At 41.4% G+C, this 18,829-nt stretch overlaps 1 protein-coding gene across 3 annotated transcripts in view; it reads left to right on the top strand.

Annotated features, from left to right (window-relative positions):
- The window catches only part of pola1 (polymerase (DNA directed), alpha 1), a 79,043-nt gene that overhangs the window by 31,154 nt on the left and 29,060 nt on the right, over positions 1 to 18,829 (top strand). For all 3 annotated transcript variants that reach the window (XM_051682743.1, XM_051682742.1, XM_051682741.1), the window contains exons 27-34: positions 2,357 to 2,389; positions 2,494 to 2,586; positions 2,805 to 3,010; positions 3,771 to 3,903; positions 3,998 to 4,129; positions 4,220 to 4,394; positions 8,193 to 8,374; positions 9,962 to 10,093. In XM_051682743.1, coding sequence (XP_051538703.1) covers positions 2,357 to 2,389; positions 2,494 to 2,586; positions 2,805 to 3,010; positions 3,771 to 3,903; positions 3,998 to 4,129; positions 4,220 to 4,394; positions 8,193 to 8,374; positions 9,962 to 10,093 — 1,086 coding nt within the window. The remainder of the gene's footprint in view (positions 1 to 2,356; positions 2,390 to 2,493; positions 2,587 to 2,804; positions 3,011 to 3,770; positions 3,904 to 3,997; positions 4,130 to 4,219; positions 4,395 to 8,192; positions 8,375 to 9,961; positions 10,094 to 18,829) is intronic.

The following is an 18,829-nucleotide window of genomic DNA, read 5'->3' as shown; positions in this document are numbered from 1 at the left end:
ATTACTCTTCTGAGTTTTTTTTTTATTTTTACTTGGTTCACAATTAGATAAATTCCATAGACTTGCAACGAAGCAGGGGCTCAAGCCATGGATCAGAATGTCATTGACACTTGGAGGTTGGCTCTTTTGACTTTGGCCTATTAGCAACCACCTAGAAAACCCTTGCAACCCTATGGCATCTCGCTAGAAACCACTCGGAACACCCTAGCAAGCCCATAGCAATGGCCTGGCAACCACCTCAAACAACAGACTTTTGCTTAGGCAAGCACAACTCACATTCTCAGAAAATTTGAAAATCTACTTTGAATAAGGAGACAACACACATTAACCCACATCTGAAGTCTTTAATCCTGCGTAATTAGGTGTGTGTGTTTCGGGGTGACCTTGGCCGTGTTGGTTAATGCCGACAGCTATTCTGTTATTACTCAGATCTGACCTCCTGCTTCCCTTGATGAAGCATGTTACACCTCATAAAGCATGCTTAAGTCCTGCTCCAGTTTCAAGGAGTGGAGCTTCCAATGCTCTGAAATAACTTCACCCTTGTCCTTCTGGGGGCTTGGGCTTGGTTCTGATCTGTGTGTGTGTGTGTGCGCACGCGCGCTCGCTCACTCGGGGCATGAATCCCAGAGTCTTACTCAATTGCTGTTGACAGGCTGCAGTGTGTCCCCATCTCTTTGAGGCCTCAGATTAGCGCCCCTTATTCCCCTGCTGACCCCCCCACCTGTCTGAGTCCTTCTCCCATAGAGGTCACCCTGCATGCCAACATAGCGGCAATGGGTATATGCATAAGGCTGAACACCCTGAGTAAACTGTTACTGTTATCCTGACACTTCAGATATGTACAGTGTGTGTCTCTCTCTCTGTCTACCTGTCACTGCCTGTCCCACAAACCAACTTGTGCGTAACCACTAGGTTTTTGAAATTTTATTGAGAAAGAAATGATTAGATGGAAAGATGCGAATGGAACACAGTGACCACGTTACATGCACCAGAATATTCTTCCTATATTAATCTGAATTTGGGCATATTCTGAATACTGAGTATGAATGTGTCATGTAAACGATGCAGTAAGCCAAAATTCAGGTTTCTAGAATTCAGGTCAATATGATCGGCATGTGCCTCTTTTAAATGTAATTCTGTCATGTAAATACTTCATTCAGAATATCTATTGTAACTTAATATATATTTACATCCATCCCAAAAGAAAGTCCATCTTTTCAAACAAAAGTAATTGGTGAAAAGTCCAGAGATCAAACAAACACATTTTTGCAATGGGGAGGAGATGGATACTTTAGAAATAATAAAAGTAATGAACATGAATCAATATACAGTGAGGTAAAAGCATCGTTATTATCTTGTGGCCTACAGTTCGCTATTTATTGTGCTCTTGTGACCTGTCAGTTATATGAATGAGAATTACTAAATTGATTCAATTAATATGCAGAATTATTTAAAATGCAATGTAATAAATGGATATGGCTAAGAAGAGATTAGTGGGAAATGAGTGTGCTTGTTGTAGGAAAATGCTGATAACCAGAATATATCCATATCTGTTAAGCATGTAAACATATTTTTTATAATACAGGCTTAAACAGAATATGGTCCTTAATCAGAAAATGATGTACATGATGCACAACATTGTCAGTATGAACTGAATTTGAACCCATATCTCCCACTTGACTACCACAACTGGCGTACAGAACCGCTAAACCATGGCTCACATTTTTTTTCCCCTTTTATTGGCCTCTTTTTATTTTTTATTTTACCTCCTTTTTCCTTAAACTACACTTCCACCTCCCTCTGTTTGCCCTTCATTGTTTCCTTTTGTCAGTCTCTTTATTTTTCTCTGACAGCTGTGGTTTACATGGGTCTCCCTCTGCAGCTGGACAGCCCTCCCTTTCTACACATACTCTCTCTCTCTCTCTCTCTCTCTCTCTCTCTTTGCAGTCCAGTGGTGATTAAGACTATTAGGCATTATAGTGACTCGGTTGGTGTGTGGGTTTGGAGCCCCATTTCAGTGCTGCTAATAGACCTCTTAGCTAATTATCCTCCATTTAGAAGCAAATCACAGAGGCTTTTTCTCTCCCCCTTTGATAAATGTTGAATTACTGAATAGATTTGCTAATTAAATTCTTTGTGTTTTGCATGTGTCAGGACTCATATTTGTGTTTTGGACTTTGTGTATGTGCTGTTTTGTCCATAGTATTTTTTGCTGATAGATGTATATTCACCATTATGAGTGTTTTTTGACGTAGTTGTTTGAGCGATTTGAAATTGATATTGTTCTCCATTTAGATGTTATTCTGTGTTTAGTGTTTATGTTCTGCCGTTACATCAAGTCTTTTGTCTCCTGCAGATTTTGATGCACACCAAAGAAATGGTGCAGAAGGTGAGTCATGATTAGTGTACGTTACAGTAATAATTAAGCGGCACTTGCCGTGTTTGTTATTTGTAAGCCATGTGTGGGCTTGACAGTTTACAGTTTTTCTGCAGATGAATCTGGAGGTCATATACGGGGATACTGACTCTATCATGATCAACACCAACAGCACCAACCTGGAGGAGGTCTTCAAACTGGGAAACAAGGTAAGGATGGGGAGTAATGGGGGGTGGGGACATGTCTCGCAGAAAAATTCTTTGTGATGTGCTAATGCATGTATGACTGTGACACTAATGATAGGGACATCGCTGACAATCAGGAAGAGAGAGAATTAAACCAGCTATCCTGTTAGTGCAGTGCTGAACCAAATTTCACTGTATCCAGCACCAATAAAATAAATATGTGTATGTGTTTGTGTTTCTAGGTGAAAAGCGAGGTGAATAAACTCTATAAGCTCCTGGAGATTGACATCGACGGTGTGTTTAAGTCCCTTTTGCTTCTGAAAAAGAAGAAATATGCAGCGCTAATGGTTGAGCCACAGGGAGATGGCAAATACACCACCAAACAAGAGCTAAAAGGCCTGGACATTGTGCGCAGGGATTGGTGTGACTTGGCCAAGGAGTGCGGCAAGTCAGTGCACTAGAGTTCAGATCATAATTTGCATCTGTCCTTAAAGGAAAAGATCACCCAACAATGAAAATTCAATCAATTAATTCTATACTTATGTGACTATGTGGAACACAAAAGATGTTTTGATGAATATCCTGGTCCTTTTCAATAAAAAAGCAGTTTATAGTGACTCGCTTTAAAGTAAAAAGGACCCAAACTATCATAATAGATGTTCATACGACTTGTGCATCATAGTCCAAGTCTTCTGAAGGTGTATGATAGGTTTTTGTGAGAACAGTCGGTTCACTCCAACAGGTTCTCTCATGCACTTATGAATGTGCTACGGACGTTAAGATTTTCACTGAAAAATGATTTGTGCTGACAAATTTCATGTTGTTTCTCACCAAAACCTGTTGTATGCCTTCAAAAGACTTTGAATATGATTCATGAGTCTCATGGACTACCTTTATGATACTTTTGGGCCCTTTTTAAGCTCTGAAGTGAGTCACTATTAACTGCCTTTTTAAAAACAGACCGAAATAATTATTGAAATTTCTCCTTTTGTGTTTCACATAAGGAAGAACGTCATATGGGTTTTGAACAACATGAGAGTAAGCAAACTATGACAGAATTTTCATTTTTGTGTGAACTGTTCCTTTAAAAAAAAATGCAGATAGTATTGTCCACTTGAACTGTGGCTGAATGTGTAATTCACTGCTTCTCAGTACAAGTCTTTTGTTTTAGGGTTGTGATTTAAATGATCATTTACCCTTCTGTGTAGTTACGTGATTGGTCAGATTCTATCGGACCAGAATCGTGACACCATCGTAGAGAACATACAAAAACATCTGATTGAAGTTGGAGAGAAGGTGGCCAATGGCAGTATCCCACTCAATATGTTTGAGATACACAAGGTAAAGGTCTTTTTTGTGTAAAGGGTTATTTTTATGTATGTTTGTGTTTAAGGGCGTAAGACAACATCATTGTATATGTTGTTTTTCCCTTTAGGCACTTACAAAAGACCCTCAGGACTATCCTGACAAGAAGAGTCTCCCTCACGTCCATGTTGCTCTCTGGATCAACTCCCAGGGTGGAAAGAAGGTTAAAGCGGGTGACACAGTGTCTTATGTCATCTGTCAGGTAAGCAACCAATGCATTTCTTCCTCTGATTTCAGATGTGTCAGTGTCTCACAGCAATCCCATACTAATCCTATCCTTTTCTTCTGTAAGGACGGTTCAAACCTGGCAGCCAGTCAGAGGGCGTATGCTCTGGAGCAGCTGCAGAAACAGCCAGGAATCAGTCTCGACACACAGTACTACCTATCCCAGCAGGTACACCCTGTGGTGGGTAGGATCTGTGATCCCATCGAGGGCATTGATGCAGTTCTCATTGCCACATGGCTAGGTGAGGCTTCCTGTCTGGGTCATTACATTTCTGCAAATAAAATGTGAGTTAGGACCATTTTTGCTGTTTCTTTTTTAGCTTGTCATGAAAAGCAGCATATACTAAGAAACTTTGATTAGTTTTGCCACTTAGAGTGCTTTCACACTTGGTCAGATTGCTTGGACCGAACCAGAGTTCCTTTCCTTCCCCCTTCCCCTTGTCCTTACTGGTCTCTTCACATCATATTATTTGTGTCTGAACTGCGGTCCAATTGCATCATCAACATGAGCACAGGTAGCAGCTGTTTACCACTGTAACAAGGCAACAACTCAAGAAGACATTAGCTTCGCTGTGTTATTAATGTATTCATCTCTTTGGATATACCATCAAAACTTGACATTCTGGGAAAATGGACCAAAAATATTGATGACTTGGTTTGTACGCAGGGACGTATACATTTTTTACAGATTATTATTAATTTGGTCTAATAAAATGCTCTCTAAAATGAGAATGTCCCCTTTCCCATAATATCACCTCAAACTGACAATTTAAAAAAGTACAAGCCCTTAGAAATGTCCCGTCCCGAAATGTCCTATTTCAGTTGGAATAAAGACAACACAGGTAAGAAAATTACAATCATCAAACAATTTCATAGGATGTTTCCAGAGTGCTGACTTTTGAAAACTGATATTTCAAGTGATGGTTTGGCAATTATTGATGCATCAAAGGTGTTCTGGTAATTAATCTTATGATTTGTAAATTTGTGAATTTAGAGCATAAAAAATATCAAGAATAAAGACAGTTTGCAGTTTACCTTTGCATTGCAGCTGAGATTCCATTTATCCCCCTGTTGGAAAATCAGTTGCTTTAAAAAAAAAAAAAAAAAAAAAAGTGTATTAACCCTACCACTCTGTCTCCATGACAACATGCCCTTGGCTGTTGTTTGGTATCCTGCAGTCTGGTCCAAAACTCAGGGTCTAATTCAATCTACTCATCATGCTACCAGAACTGAGTGTAGACTTCCCTAATTACTTAACGATTAACGGAACACGTTTACACCGCATTTGCTTCTGCTACATCCAGGTCAACTGCTTATGTATTGATGTTAAATAGTCTCTCCGTAGACAAATCAACATTGTGTGTCCCTACAACTGTCTTGCACCACTCTGTTCCCCTGACCGCAGATTTAGTTTGTCTCCAGCATGACGTCACATGTTTGCCTGTAGATGGCAGCAGCACTCAGGCGTCTGCGAGCTTGGATCCTAAGAGACAGCGTTTAATCCCTGAAGTCTCATAGTCAACACTTACTTATGTGCTCATTTATTCACTTAGCCAAATTACCCAGGGGGACATAGGCTGTTTTTCCATGCTCTAGTAGTGTTCGGTGTCACCTGGGGGGATTAAATGGAGATTCAGCTGCTGTCTCTTAATGATTTGATGATCTCAGCTGCCTGGGAAAAATCAGATCGCTGTGCTTTCTCTACCCCTCCTCTTTCCCCTTATAGTGTTTCCAGTTTATTCTTATCGTTTGCTAGTCTCTCTCTTCTTGCCTCCTGCAGCCATGCCATCTTCTCTTTATTCCTGTCCCTCTTTCAACTTTTCATTTTACCCTTCTCCATCTTTCTATCACTGTATTTCCACTCTCCATAAATACAACCGTGTGTAAGTCTGGGCCTGCAAGCCTTCATCACCAACACAGGAACTGCATTTAGCTTGAGAATTTCTCAAAGCTTCAGAAAGAGATATGTTACTTATGAGTAAATATCATTAATGGATGACTCAAAAATATCAATATTAGCTGTGTTGCGTCTGGGTATAGGTATTTAGTAGTTACGGGTTGTGATAAATTACTGGTCAATTAGTGAGGTTTTTACTTTTTTAAAATTAGCGTTCTGACAGTGTGCTGTGCTATGTATTAGACCGTTTATATCAGGGGTCTTCAGCTACTTTCTTGCGTGGTCCAGATTATCCAGATGAAAACTTGGCGGGGGCCAAAAATTTCCGTATTCATCTTAGCTAGCACTTTCATCGCATTGCAACATGTTACTTAAACACCCTTAATACTGTTTGTTTATTTAAATTAAAATAGTCACAGGATATACTGTATTGAGTTGTCATGTTTTAAGGTCTGTCCATAAATTCCTTCATAAGAACTGGCTCTTAACTAACAAATAATTGATCAACTTTAATTTGAAAAAATAGAATAATAATTATAATGATAATAATAATAAATAAATATTAATTTGAACATTTTTAGGTTTTTGTTTTTGCATTTTTACAAATTATGAAAACTGAGGAACATTTAGATCTGCTAAAGCCCTCACAATATTAACCCACATGAAAACAATGGCCATATAGAAATGTCATGTTTACTTAAGAATACATTTAAATTTAATTTTCTTTTTGAAAAAAAAAAAAAAAAAAAAAGCTAACATTTCTTCCATTTTCTCTATAAAGTATCATCCTATTCAGTGAGGGGAAAATTAGTTCTGCAGATAATCATAGGGAAAAGAACAACAAACTGAGTGGATGCAGTTCGTAATTGAAATGGCTGACTCACAGCTGTATGTAGAACCAAATATAATCTGGATATTTGCAGATTTAGTTCCACATTATCACTTTTTGATGAGACCCTGCACAGATGAGACACGCCCATTTAACACTTCAAGAATAGTGAATAAAAGCAAACTTTTCAGCGCATTTTCTTTTAATGTTCGGTTTTCATCATTGATTTATCTTTTGTTACCTGAGATGTGTATATGTGCTGACAACTTTTCTGTAATAACTGCAGTGATCATTTTTTACATCTGTAGATTTGACCGCACTCTACACAACTAAGCAATTTATATAAATACATTTGATTGAAAAAGATGCGATCGAATGCTCGCCTAAATGGTGTGATCCATGTTTAGCAAAGCAGTGTAACTAAACTATTGCCAGAAAAGTTATACACGGGTTCCGGTCTGGATAACTGATGATGGCTGAATGCTGTTGCATGCGCCATTGAGTGTTGTTAAACTCACCGCTGACTGCTGAGGCTCACACCTGTGAACTGCGCAGAGTGCGCTTTGGTATTTCAGACGGCGAGGCAATTTTATCAAAAATCAGTTGGAGGGCCAAAAAAAGATGATCAGCAGGCCGGATTTGGCCCACGGGCCACCAGTTGACTAGCCCTGGTTTATATAATAAAAACCTTTTTGTCTTTAACCCTTATGTTGTGTTCCAGTCATTTTGACTTGGACAACTTTTTTTCTGATTTTTTTTTTCTTTTGTACTTAATCCAATAGGAATAAAATCCGTTGACTTTTCACATATGGTATCTGAATTATTATTATTATTTTTTTTTTTTTTTTTTTTTACCATTTTCTTTACATTTTATTGGTTTTATTTCACTTTGTTGTGTGTTCACAACCTGTTGTGTTCCCGGTCAAAAATGACTAGCCATTTTTAAAAATAGTCCAACTTTTAAAAACAGATCTTGAGACCTCAGCATTCTTTTCCATTCCATCTGGCTTTTTTCTAATTCAAAAACAGATTATATGTAAATGTCCCATAAGAAATATGTCAGACTGGGGTCTGGTGAACCAGCCTAATTATACAGGACTTCCTTTAGACTGTTTAGTCGATTACTCGTTCAGGCAATCCACCTATTTGTTGATTTTGAACATTTGTAGCCAGTTTCTTTTCCGGTTTGATGCAAAATATGAAGCCTTTTGTTTCAGTGCCTAAAAAAAATAGGTTGTCATGTTTGAAGGTAGTATTTTAAGGGGTTCACAGCATGAGCTTTAGCTTCTTTGCCTATGTTACCTGTTTGTACAGGACTCGACCCAAGTCACTTCCGAGCCCAACAGCAGCAGCAACGTGAGGACGAAGGGGATAATTTCCTGGGAGCACCAGCCCAGCTCACCGATGAGGAGCGCTACCGTGACTGCGAGAAGTTTACCTTCTCCTGCCCTGCCTGTGGCACAGAAAACATCTATGACAATGTGTTTGAAGGAGAAGTGAGTTCACTCACATATACACTTCCATTAACAGGCCTGATCTAATCAGCCAGTAAAATGCCAACCAGGACAACCCAATATGTGCATTTCTCACTGTTCAATTATGTCCTACCTCAACTTCCTGCTAAATATTGTGAAATGACGAGTAACAATAAATTTTAGCAGCACAGGTGTTTACTTCCTCTGCACCAAGGCTTGGAAGAGATGAGCAAAGGGGTGGGGATGAGTAGGGTGGGGGGTGTTTGTGTTGAGAAGGAGTTTTTGCTGGGGTGTATTCCTGGAGCTCCGTGGTACACAGGATGTCCGTCATTCTCCAGGCTGGGGTCAGCAGGGGCCAGAGGAGCGTGTGTAATCTGCCTCTAATTAAGGGTCCACAGACACACACGATCATGCACCGCTTTCTCTTGTCTAAAACTCATAAAAAGTGACATTGACCCCCTCCACTGCTCTGATCTCACCATTTAGAGAACTTGCACTCCCCAGGCAAGTGAAGGCTTGGAATTCCGGGAAAAACTGGTTGGCATTTACGCATCCTACAACTTCGATGTGTATTTAGAGCCACTAATTACAAATATCCACATTGTAAACCGTCAACCACATGGTTATCACACGTACGTTATGTTGACAAATTAAACGGGCCGCTTGCATATGCTCTCTGGCTCTTACATATACTCCCGTATTCACCTGATAAGGTATCTAATAATTAGGAGTACAGGGTTATTATGGAGATCAGGGTATAGGGAGAGGGTTGATGAAAGAAAGACTTGAAAGAACAGCCTTGACTTACAAACACGGCAGATTGTTTTCTTATCAGAGCCGGCTGCGGAGAGAGGGAGGAGGACAACAGGAATGCAAACAGACGCTCTCGATAGAGATGCTAGAGACACTGAGAGCTGGTATTTGCATAGACACACAGTTCCCCCTCAAAGTGCCGTTCAATGATAGATGTAAAGATCATAAAAACGCTAATGGTTCACATCGACTACCGGTGGGCGAACTGAACACAGCTCTTCACCGCTGCCCCGTTGTAAAGCTGAGAATGATGTAAGTGTTTGTGTGAGACAGTGAGCTTGAATGAGTGTGCTGATGCATTAGCCATACAAACACACATTATTTGAGGCATAATGAGCATGATAAACAGCTCTGACAGTGCCAGTGTGAGGTCAGATTGAAGGGATATCAGGCTACAATAGTTTTATTCACTGTTTAACTAAAATTATAGCCAGTGTTTCTCAATGGGAGGTCTGAGGCCTTTTAGACAAAGAAAAGCTGGCGAAGCCTGCAAATCACCCGTGCAGTATGGTATTTGTTACTTGCTGTTACCCGGATACACAGCTGAAATCTTAATGCAGTGCCATTTTTGCTTCTGTGTATTTCTTTTCCTACATGGACACCCTAGAGCGTTGGTCCTTTGGGCAACAACATTATATTTTAATATGTTTGAATTGTTTAATAGATCAGATCTAATAGCCTTTAAAATCTTCATTGGGCATTGCCAGTGAACAGAATAAATGCCATGATTTTTCAAGTAAGTTTGTATGTGCTGTGGAAATTCTGTGTTTAAAAGTTAATTTGTGTGATTCACAGGGAAGCACCTTGCAGCCCAGTCTGAAGAGTTGTTGCCACATCCCCTGTGGGGGCAGCCCGTTGGACCATGCCATCCTAATAAGCAACAAACTGCAGTTGGACATTCAACGCAACATTAGGAGATACTACAGTGTGAGTATTAAACATGAACCCCCTACTATGTTCCAGATTGCCCCTACTGGTGTTATGAATATGGTGTTTTATAATTAAAATGAATCGTAGTGTGCTTTTTATTTCTGAAATTGTGCATCCTCGTTTTCTTTCCTTGCTTCCTATCCTCGTTTCCTAGCTCTTAGGAAACGAGGGAAGGAAATGAAGACAGAGGAATCAAATCGAAGTCTGCAAAGTTTTCTTCTTGGCTTCCTTACTTAAGCAACCTCGGGAAGCTTCCTTCGTCCTCGATTTTGGCCTCCTTGCAGTGCATTTAGAGAATTGATACATCCTTCATGATGGCAGGCTTTGGTTGGTTTCTGGGTCATGGGCTGGAGGATGGAGAAGTGAGGAAACAAGGATGCACAATTTAAGAACTGAAAAGCACTCATAGATTAAGGTGTGTACACACTGGAAGGGTTGCAAATCAATGGCAAACATCTTCGACAAAAATTTGCGCTAAGTTTGTATATCTGGACCCAGTGACTCGAAAGCTTAGATTTAGATTAGATTTAGATTTATTTTGCCATTTGCACAGGTACAGGGCAGTACAGGTACATTTTGAATTCTTGTGCGTATCTCTGTCAACTTTGTAAGCATAAATTAAAAAGAAACCCGCTATATATACACTAAGTTTAATAATAAATAAATAATCAAATTAAATTAAAATTATTGCACAAAAGACCTTTTTGAGGTGTTAAGTGATGTGAGTGAGGTGGGGGGGTGATATCTCCCTCCAGCCTTAAGGGGGTTGCACACCGGACACGTCTGTCGGACGACATGGCGTGTTTGAAATTCGAAACAGTTGTTTTCAATGAAGGTACGCACACCACTGCCGCCACTCAGCATCTCTCGGCAGTGCCCAGCTACGACTCCGGAATCTCCTCAGATTTCTGCCACGCCACGGAGCGCAACTCGCATATTTTCCATTAAATTCGACCCAAATCATTATCAAAGGACATTGATTATGTACTCTAGTATTGTTCATTGTTGAAAAAGGGAAAAACCTTGGCAACTTTTGTGTGTACTGTCTGACACATGATCCGCATCGACGTGCCCTGTGTTTGATACCTGTGCCGTGTCCTAGCCGTGGCATGGTGCTTCTCGTCCGGTGTCCAACCTCCTTTAATGTCCTTTGCAATCAATCTGACAGTGGCTGGAAAAAAAACTTGAAGGGTGCCTTGTGAGTGGTGATGCTCTCTGGCCTGTGGTGTCTCAGGTTGTATCCTGAGTTCTTCCATCTGAACAGAGAATGAACTGGGTGATGTCGATCACTGAGGATGCTCTGTGCTTTTTCCTGCAGCGTTGTGTGTAGACACACAATGAGAGTGTGTCCATGGAGGGGAGGTTAGAGCCAGTGATTCTCTCTGCAGTTTTGATGACTCGTTGAAGGGATTTCCTCTCAGCCTGGGTGGTGCTGCCAAACCACAGTAATGCCGCTGATGAGAATGCTCTCAATGAGTCCTCTGTAGCCCTGGGTGAGGGGCTGCCGGCTGAGTCCGTCATTCTTCAGTAGCCTGATAAAGTAAAGCCGCTGCTGTGATTTCTTGACTGTAGCCATGGTGTTTTCGGCCCAGCTCAGGTTTTCTGTCAGATGAAGGCCTAGAAACTTGTGACCATCAGCCCACTCCACCTCAGTCTCTTTGATGGTGAGAGGCTGCAGAGGGGGGGCTCTCCTCCTGAAGTCCATAATTATTTCTTTGGTTTTGTCTAAGTCATAGTCATTGTCCTCTCCATAGACAATGATTTTGTTCACCAGTTCCCTGTGTGATGACACCCACCCTTAATGAAGCCAAGGATGATTGTATCATCTGCATATTTAATTATGAGATTGTTGTCCTGTGTGGAAACACAGTCATAAGTGTACAGGGCGTAGAGTTTGGGGCTGAGGCAGCAGCCCTGGGGCGTTCCTGTACTGAATGTGAGCTCGGCAGAGACCTTATTCCCCATTCTTACCACCTGTTGTCTGTCTGTAAGGAAATCCAAAATCCAGTTACACTCCAAGGTCTTCCAGCTACCCAATCAGCCTGACTGGTCGTATGGTGTTAAAGGCAGAGCTATAATCCAGGAAAAGCATGCATGCATATGTTCTGTTAATGTTCAAGTCTTCCAGTGTAGAGTGAAGCACCAGGGCCACCGCTTCATCCACTGATCTGTTTGGGCGGTAGGCAAACTGTAGGGGATCCATCGTGTCTGGAACCATGGAGTTTATGGATTGGAGAACCAGCTTTCCTAAAAACTTCATGGCGACCGAAGTGCCACCGGCCTAAAGTCAGTAATGGAGGACTTAAAGAACCATGGGACTGTTGTCTGTGTGAGAGAGGTGTTAAAAACATGTGTACACGCCTACCAGCTGTTCAGCACAGGCCTTCAGGCCTTTGGTGACACTCCATCAGGTCCTGCTGCTTTGCGGGGGTTTACTTGCTTCAGAGCCCTAAGAACCTGTGTGTGTCACCTGCAGTGCAGTCTCCTCAGGGTTTCAGAGGGATTTTGAGGGGATGTCTCTGTTCAGTCTGTCAAATCTGGCATAGAAACTGTTGAGGTTGTCAGGTAGGGTGGCATCTCGGGTCTCTGTCCTGTTCGCATTTCTCCTGTAGTTAGTGACGGATTGAATTTCCTGCCACATACTACGTGTGTTGTTATCCAGGTAGCAGCTCTCAAGTTTTTGGGAATATGCCATTTTTGCAGCTCTGATGGAGTTGTGTAGCTCATATCGGGCTCGTTTATACTCCTATAATGTCCCCTGACTTGAAAGCTGTGCACTGTTTCCTGATCTTCATACATATCCATGTTGAACCAGCGCTTTTGATTGGAAAAAACACAAAGTTCGGGACACAGATGGAAGTGCAACAGTTAATGTAACTACTAACAGTCTCTTTGTAATCGTGAATATTTTTTGTGGCCTATTTAAAAATGTTCATGTCTGTAGCCTCTAGGCAACCCTGCAAGTCTGCCAGTGCACTGCCAGTCCATATTTTAGAAGTTCTAACTTTGATTGGATTAGATTTCAGCCTTGTGCTGTAAGTGGGCTGTAACAGGATTGCCAGGTGGTCAGACTTACCGAAGTGGGGTTTAGGGACTGCAGTGTATGCATTCCTTATGTTGTTATAACAATGGTCCAAAGTTTTGTTTCCCCTATTGGGAAAGTAACAAACTGGTGAAGTTTCGGAATATTTTTCAGAAGATTACAGTGATTAAAATCCCACAAAACAACAAGAGTGGCATCTGGATAAGTATTCTCATGTCCACTGATCATGTGGTGCAGTTCTTTGAGTGTGTTGTCCTCGCTGGCAGAGTGAGGGATGTACACAATACTCAGTATAATGCACTGTAGTTCTCTGGGTAAAGGAATATATTCCACATTCTTGATACAGGACTGGGATATTACCCTAGTTTCGGTACACCAGGACTGTTTGACGAGAAACGCTGTTCTTCCCCAGCGGGATTGCCACACTCCGCAGCGTTGCAGTCAGCTCTGAAGACCGTGTAGCCTGCCGTGTTATGGACTCATCGGGGGTCCTCTGTCCGAGCCACGTTTCACAAAAGCACAGCACGGAACAGTCCTGAATATACCTTTGTGTAGCCATCTGACTGAAGAGGTCGTCCATTTTATTTTCCAAAGACTGGACATTGGCTAAAAGTATTACCGGGAGGGTTAACCTTCCTCTGCTAACCAGGCGCTGGAGTCTCCAATCGCGTGATCATACTTAACATGAGCCCTCACGTAACGCACATGAAAGGACAAGAGTGACAAAAATAAATAGCAAACTAGGTAAAGCTTGACTCAGCAAGCTCCGCGATGTTGCACACAGGGGAGCGCCATCTTGTATCTTTTTGTATCTTGTATCTTTTTTGGTCAGTGAGGTTTAAAAATGTGTGCTCCATGAATAAGTCTTAATGTGTTCACACAAGACTTGAAGCATGCAAAGTTATTTTGTACCCAACAACAGGATGTGGTGTCATGCTCCAGGGCTTTTTTATTTTTCTTCTTTTTTTAAATTAATTATACCTAATAAATAATACATTAAAAATGTGAAAATACCAACAATTACAGTTTCCGACAACACTGTAAACCTTGTATCTGTGTAATTGAAGTTTGCATTCTCTAAAACTTTAAATTGAAAGTTTCCTCTGTGTTTGATTCTCCGCTAAGAGGTCAGTTTGTGACTTTTAGATCTTTGGTCAAATGTATTTTCATTTGCAGGGCTCTAGACTGCAACTAAAATGGTTGCAAATGTGACCCAAAATAATTGATTGCAACAATAATTTAAAATCTAGTCACCTTGGTGACAGTCGGGTTGTGTGCATTCATATGCGGTTTCATCAGATTTCATCTTGTGAGTTACTGAATACATCTTAAGAGCACACACCAGTGTGTCTTGTGCCGCTTTTTACCCGTTCTGTTTCTGACGAGCTCGCTGCACCACATGCAACAGCAAACCCAGCGTGAGAGAGTCGTGAACAAAATACTCTTTTGAACTGAGGGTTTGAACTCTGAAACTCAGGTTAGCAGTTTGAATCAGAGTCACTTTCTCAGCGAATCAGCCGTCAGTGAGCTCACAACTGGGAGCACAGACATTTCAAACTAAGAGTCCCATGTGAATTTCAGGCTTCATTATAATTAGAAGTCCCATATTGTGTACCAATTTTTTCTTCTTCTGGTAATTATTCTTTGGATTGGAATAGCACAATAAACTGCATCTGGGATTTCATTCCATTTGCACTCTTGTAGTAAAGAAAGACTAAGGCAGTATTGTAAAACAATTTAATTATCTGTAATGTAGATATTTAGGAGCAGTACTAAATCATTTTTATTTCTCTTATTTGTATAAATTATGAAAGGGGTGTGAACATTTATGAGACTAAATGGAATACAAACTTATCTTCACTATCTATACTGTTCATTAAACCTCCTGTTAATGTAGTGTATTAATGTCTTCCTTCGGCTTTCTATCTTGTTTCTGAACAGCAATCTAAATTGAGCAATTCTGTGATTTGGCGACTAAAAACAGCCTTTTGGCTCCTTAATGTTTCAGTTTAGGAGCCAGTTTTTTTTTTTTTATTTATTTTTTTTTTTTTTTAGTCTGGAGCCCTGATTTGGCAAATTTGTAGGGCAGAGTTCACCAAACTCTTCACATGCCTGCTTACCCGATCTCCTGCATTTGTATGAAAGGGAGTGAATAGATTGCGAATTCTAGTGTGAACGTCCCTTCAAGTACAAATATAAATGTATTCTATATCAGTGCAGAGTTTCTGATTGTATTTTTTTGCCCAAGATTGTATTCTCTACCTTGTAGGTGTTGCATGGACCAGTAGAATCTAACTTAGGTAGTCAACACTGTCAGCCTGAAGTCGACTTGTCGCTTTCCACGTGATCTACAAAACTGCTGTTGTTAAATTTTATTACGTTTATCTGCATTTATTTCAGCCATCCTGCTCTCTAGATATCGTATCGGCCATTGAAAAACCCATATTGATCGACCACTAGTTAGGTTTAGGGTTGGGTTATAGTTTCTCTGACCAATCAGGTAGTGCTTTTCTGATTAATATTACTGAATCTTCTAATCAGTTGCCAATCGCTTGACTTATGAATATAAATGACTCTTCCCCTGCCATCCTATGTTTTGGATACTTGCCAGCGAATGTGGAGGCCGATGGCTCTGCACTGTAAGAGTGAAATCGCTCAATTGTACTTTGATAAAGATGACACAGATGCTACAGTAGCCTCCAGTATATGCAAAATGGCCTTCAAATATAAGAGAGATACTAGTGCTATGCAAAATCATTTAAAAAGGCACTAGTTAGTGATTTTTCAACATGATTAGCACAACCTTGTGTGTTGGGAGTTGGGACATCTGACCAGGTTGCTTTTCGCTCCTTTTCGTGATTCGTTGACAATTAGAAAATCTCTTTAATTTGGAGTACGATGACATGACGGAATGCATCCACATCCTGCACGCTAGATCCCATTTCCGCCCGTAGTCATCTGTACAAGTGGCTGCAATAGGACGAGGAACCGCCTGTAGGATGACGTCAAGACTAGTTGAATTTGACTCGACTAATGGGCTCGACTATTAAAAATCAGTAGTCGTGTAACCCCTACTACCTTGTGCAGCTCTGTGGCTGATTAAAACAACCAAACATTAATCTTTAAACTTGTTCTGATAGCAATAATCTTTAGATGTGCTTAATTCACATTTGGACTTTTTATCTTGTGTATTTTTTACATTTCAGAGCAAAGCTGTCAGCACCAACCACACACACTTTCCTTGTCCACTCTGTGAGCACGTAACGTGGATTTATTTGAGCTCATCTTCTTCATGCTGTTTGTTTATTTCATGTCTTTATTGAATTTCGGATGCGGCCTTTCGCCTTTTGAGCGGTTTCCAAACAGCTACCGCCCCATGCTGCGTCACAAATGGATTTAATTTTCTAACACTGTTCACACAGTGTCTTCACGCCAATGAAATACAGGCCCTGGTGATGTGACAAGTATGCAGATATTAGGCCTGCGTTAAGAGCTTGAATATGTCTGTGGATCTAATTTCCCAGCTAACAGTTTTGATTGACAGGCGTAATCATTGACTGTGTAGAGCACACCAGGTCCAATCAGTGCCAGGTTCTGGAACTCCAGTTAGGGAATACTTAACTGCTGGGAAGTTCTGGAATGCCAGGAGTGTTCTGGAACACTAAGCATCTCAGGAAACTCATTGTATTTAAAAGAGATGTGAAACACTACATATTTTCCAAATTGACTTGTTTGTTCAGGCAAATAGTCTATTTTGACGATATGTAGTTTTGCACATCCCTAATAAATAGCATGATACCAGAGTTTTCTGAGATGCTGAACATTCCAGAATTCCACTAATCGGTCTTAAGGAAGCCTTTTATTATTAAGCTGGTTTTAGGTTCACCTGAACCCAGTCAGCCGCATTTCCTAGGTTGCATTTACATAAGACGCATTCTTGCATCAAGAACAGGTAGACAGAGCAATGGAATGAAACCGCTTTGTTTCACTAACTTTGAAACTTTGTGATACTCTTTTTGCAGAGTCAACAGCAGGTGTATGCACCAAAGATCCGGACTGTCCCTTTGTCCAAAAAAAAAAAAAAAAAGGCTGTATGCAGACAGTACGCTCATTTTGCTCATAACACATTTTGTGTAGCATGCGAGACGTACCAGCACTCCAGAAACTGAAGTGTACTTTGGCCTTTAAGAATGCAGTGCCTCGGGGGCCTGGGTAGCTCAGTGAGTATTGACGCTGACTGCCACCCCTGGAGTCGCAAGTTCGAATCCAGGGCGTGTTGAGTGACACCAGCCAGGTCTCCTAAGCAACCAAATTGGCCCGGTTGCTAGGGAGGGTAGAGTCAAATGAGAAAACTCATCGTGGTCGCTATAATGTGTGGTTCCCCCACTTGGTGGGGCGCATGGTGAGTTGTGCGTGGATGCCGCGGAGAATAGCATGGGCCTCCACATGCGCTACGTCTCCTCGGTAACGTGCTCAACAAGCCATGTGATAAGATGCATGGATTGATGGTCTCAGATGCGGAGGCAACTGAGATTCATCCTCCACCACCCGGATTGAGGCGAGTCACTACGCCACCACGAGGACTTAGAGTGCACTGGGAATTGGACATTCCAAATTGGAGATTTAAAAAAAAAAAAACATTGTTGGGTAACTAGACGAACAACGTGGCCCATCCCTACTATTTAGAGTGTTCTGAGATGCACGTATCCAACTTGTGGGGCAAAGAAATTTGTGGGGTATATTCTCCCACAGTGCTGTGCAGAAATCAATTAGTGGCCTGAATGTAGCCACCTCCCTCGCTGGGACGGTGCCTGTAAGGCTCTTTTGTCAGTATGTGTGAAACAGCTGCTGGTAGTGAATGTACCCCCCTCCTCGCCCAGGCCCAGCTTCAGTGGACACAGCTCAGCAATCCCCTCCCACACTAGGAGCAATGAAGAGGCTGATATTGTGTAATTAAGGATTCCTTTCAGCTGAGGGGAGAGCTCAAATAGAGTTGTTTGTTCACAGAGATAGAGGGAGAAAGCCTGCCTGCATGAGGGAGGACTCGTGGCTTACATGGTTACAGATTGGAAGTCAGCGGTGTTTGTTGAGTTTCCTACGGAACACCAGCGAGTCATTAATCATGAAAGAAATCACTGCCACCTCCACCTTCAGCCCACCACCATTACCAATATAACCACCCTTTAGAGACAAAGCAAATATGCTTTCATCTTCTCTCTCTTCCTCCCTTCCCCCTTTCTTCTCCCCCCTACCCTTCCTTCTTCCTTGTCATTTGTTCTGACTCCTGGCGTCTTCAGCAAAATGAGAGTGTGGCACAAAATGGCACCCCTCGTATTTACCCCATTCTAATGTGGGTTGCCATGGCGTTTAACAAATTATCGCAATTATGTTTGTCATGTGGTTCACCCTTAGTAACTGGCTTGGGGATGTAGTGGTGGGGGAGGGGGTTGGGGGTAAGGACAGAAATAAATAAATAAAAAAGGTGATAATCCTGTTTTGAACAAAAGGTCAGATTGCTCAATAGAAAAGGCTTGATTAAAGCAGAGATGTACAAAGTGGACGCATTTGCGTCCATTCAGCCTCTCTCGGGCTCCGGAGCCACAGAGTGAATGTACAGCTGTTGATTACTAAGGCACAAAGCCTGTGAGAGGCTGTTGTCTTGGGGCTTTTTTGCACCAAGCCGCATGTAA

This window comes from Myxocyprinus asiaticus, chromosome 41 (assembly GCF_019703515.2).
Source record: "Myxocyprinus asiaticus isolate MX2 ecotype Aquarium Trade chromosome 41, UBuf_Myxa_2, whole genome shotgun sequence".
Classification (NCBI taxonomy): Eukaryota; Metazoa; Chordata; class Actinopteri; order Cypriniformes; family Catostomidae; genus Myxocyprinus; species Myxocyprinus asiaticus.
This window is presented reverse-complemented; position numbering and strand designations above follow the sequence as displayed.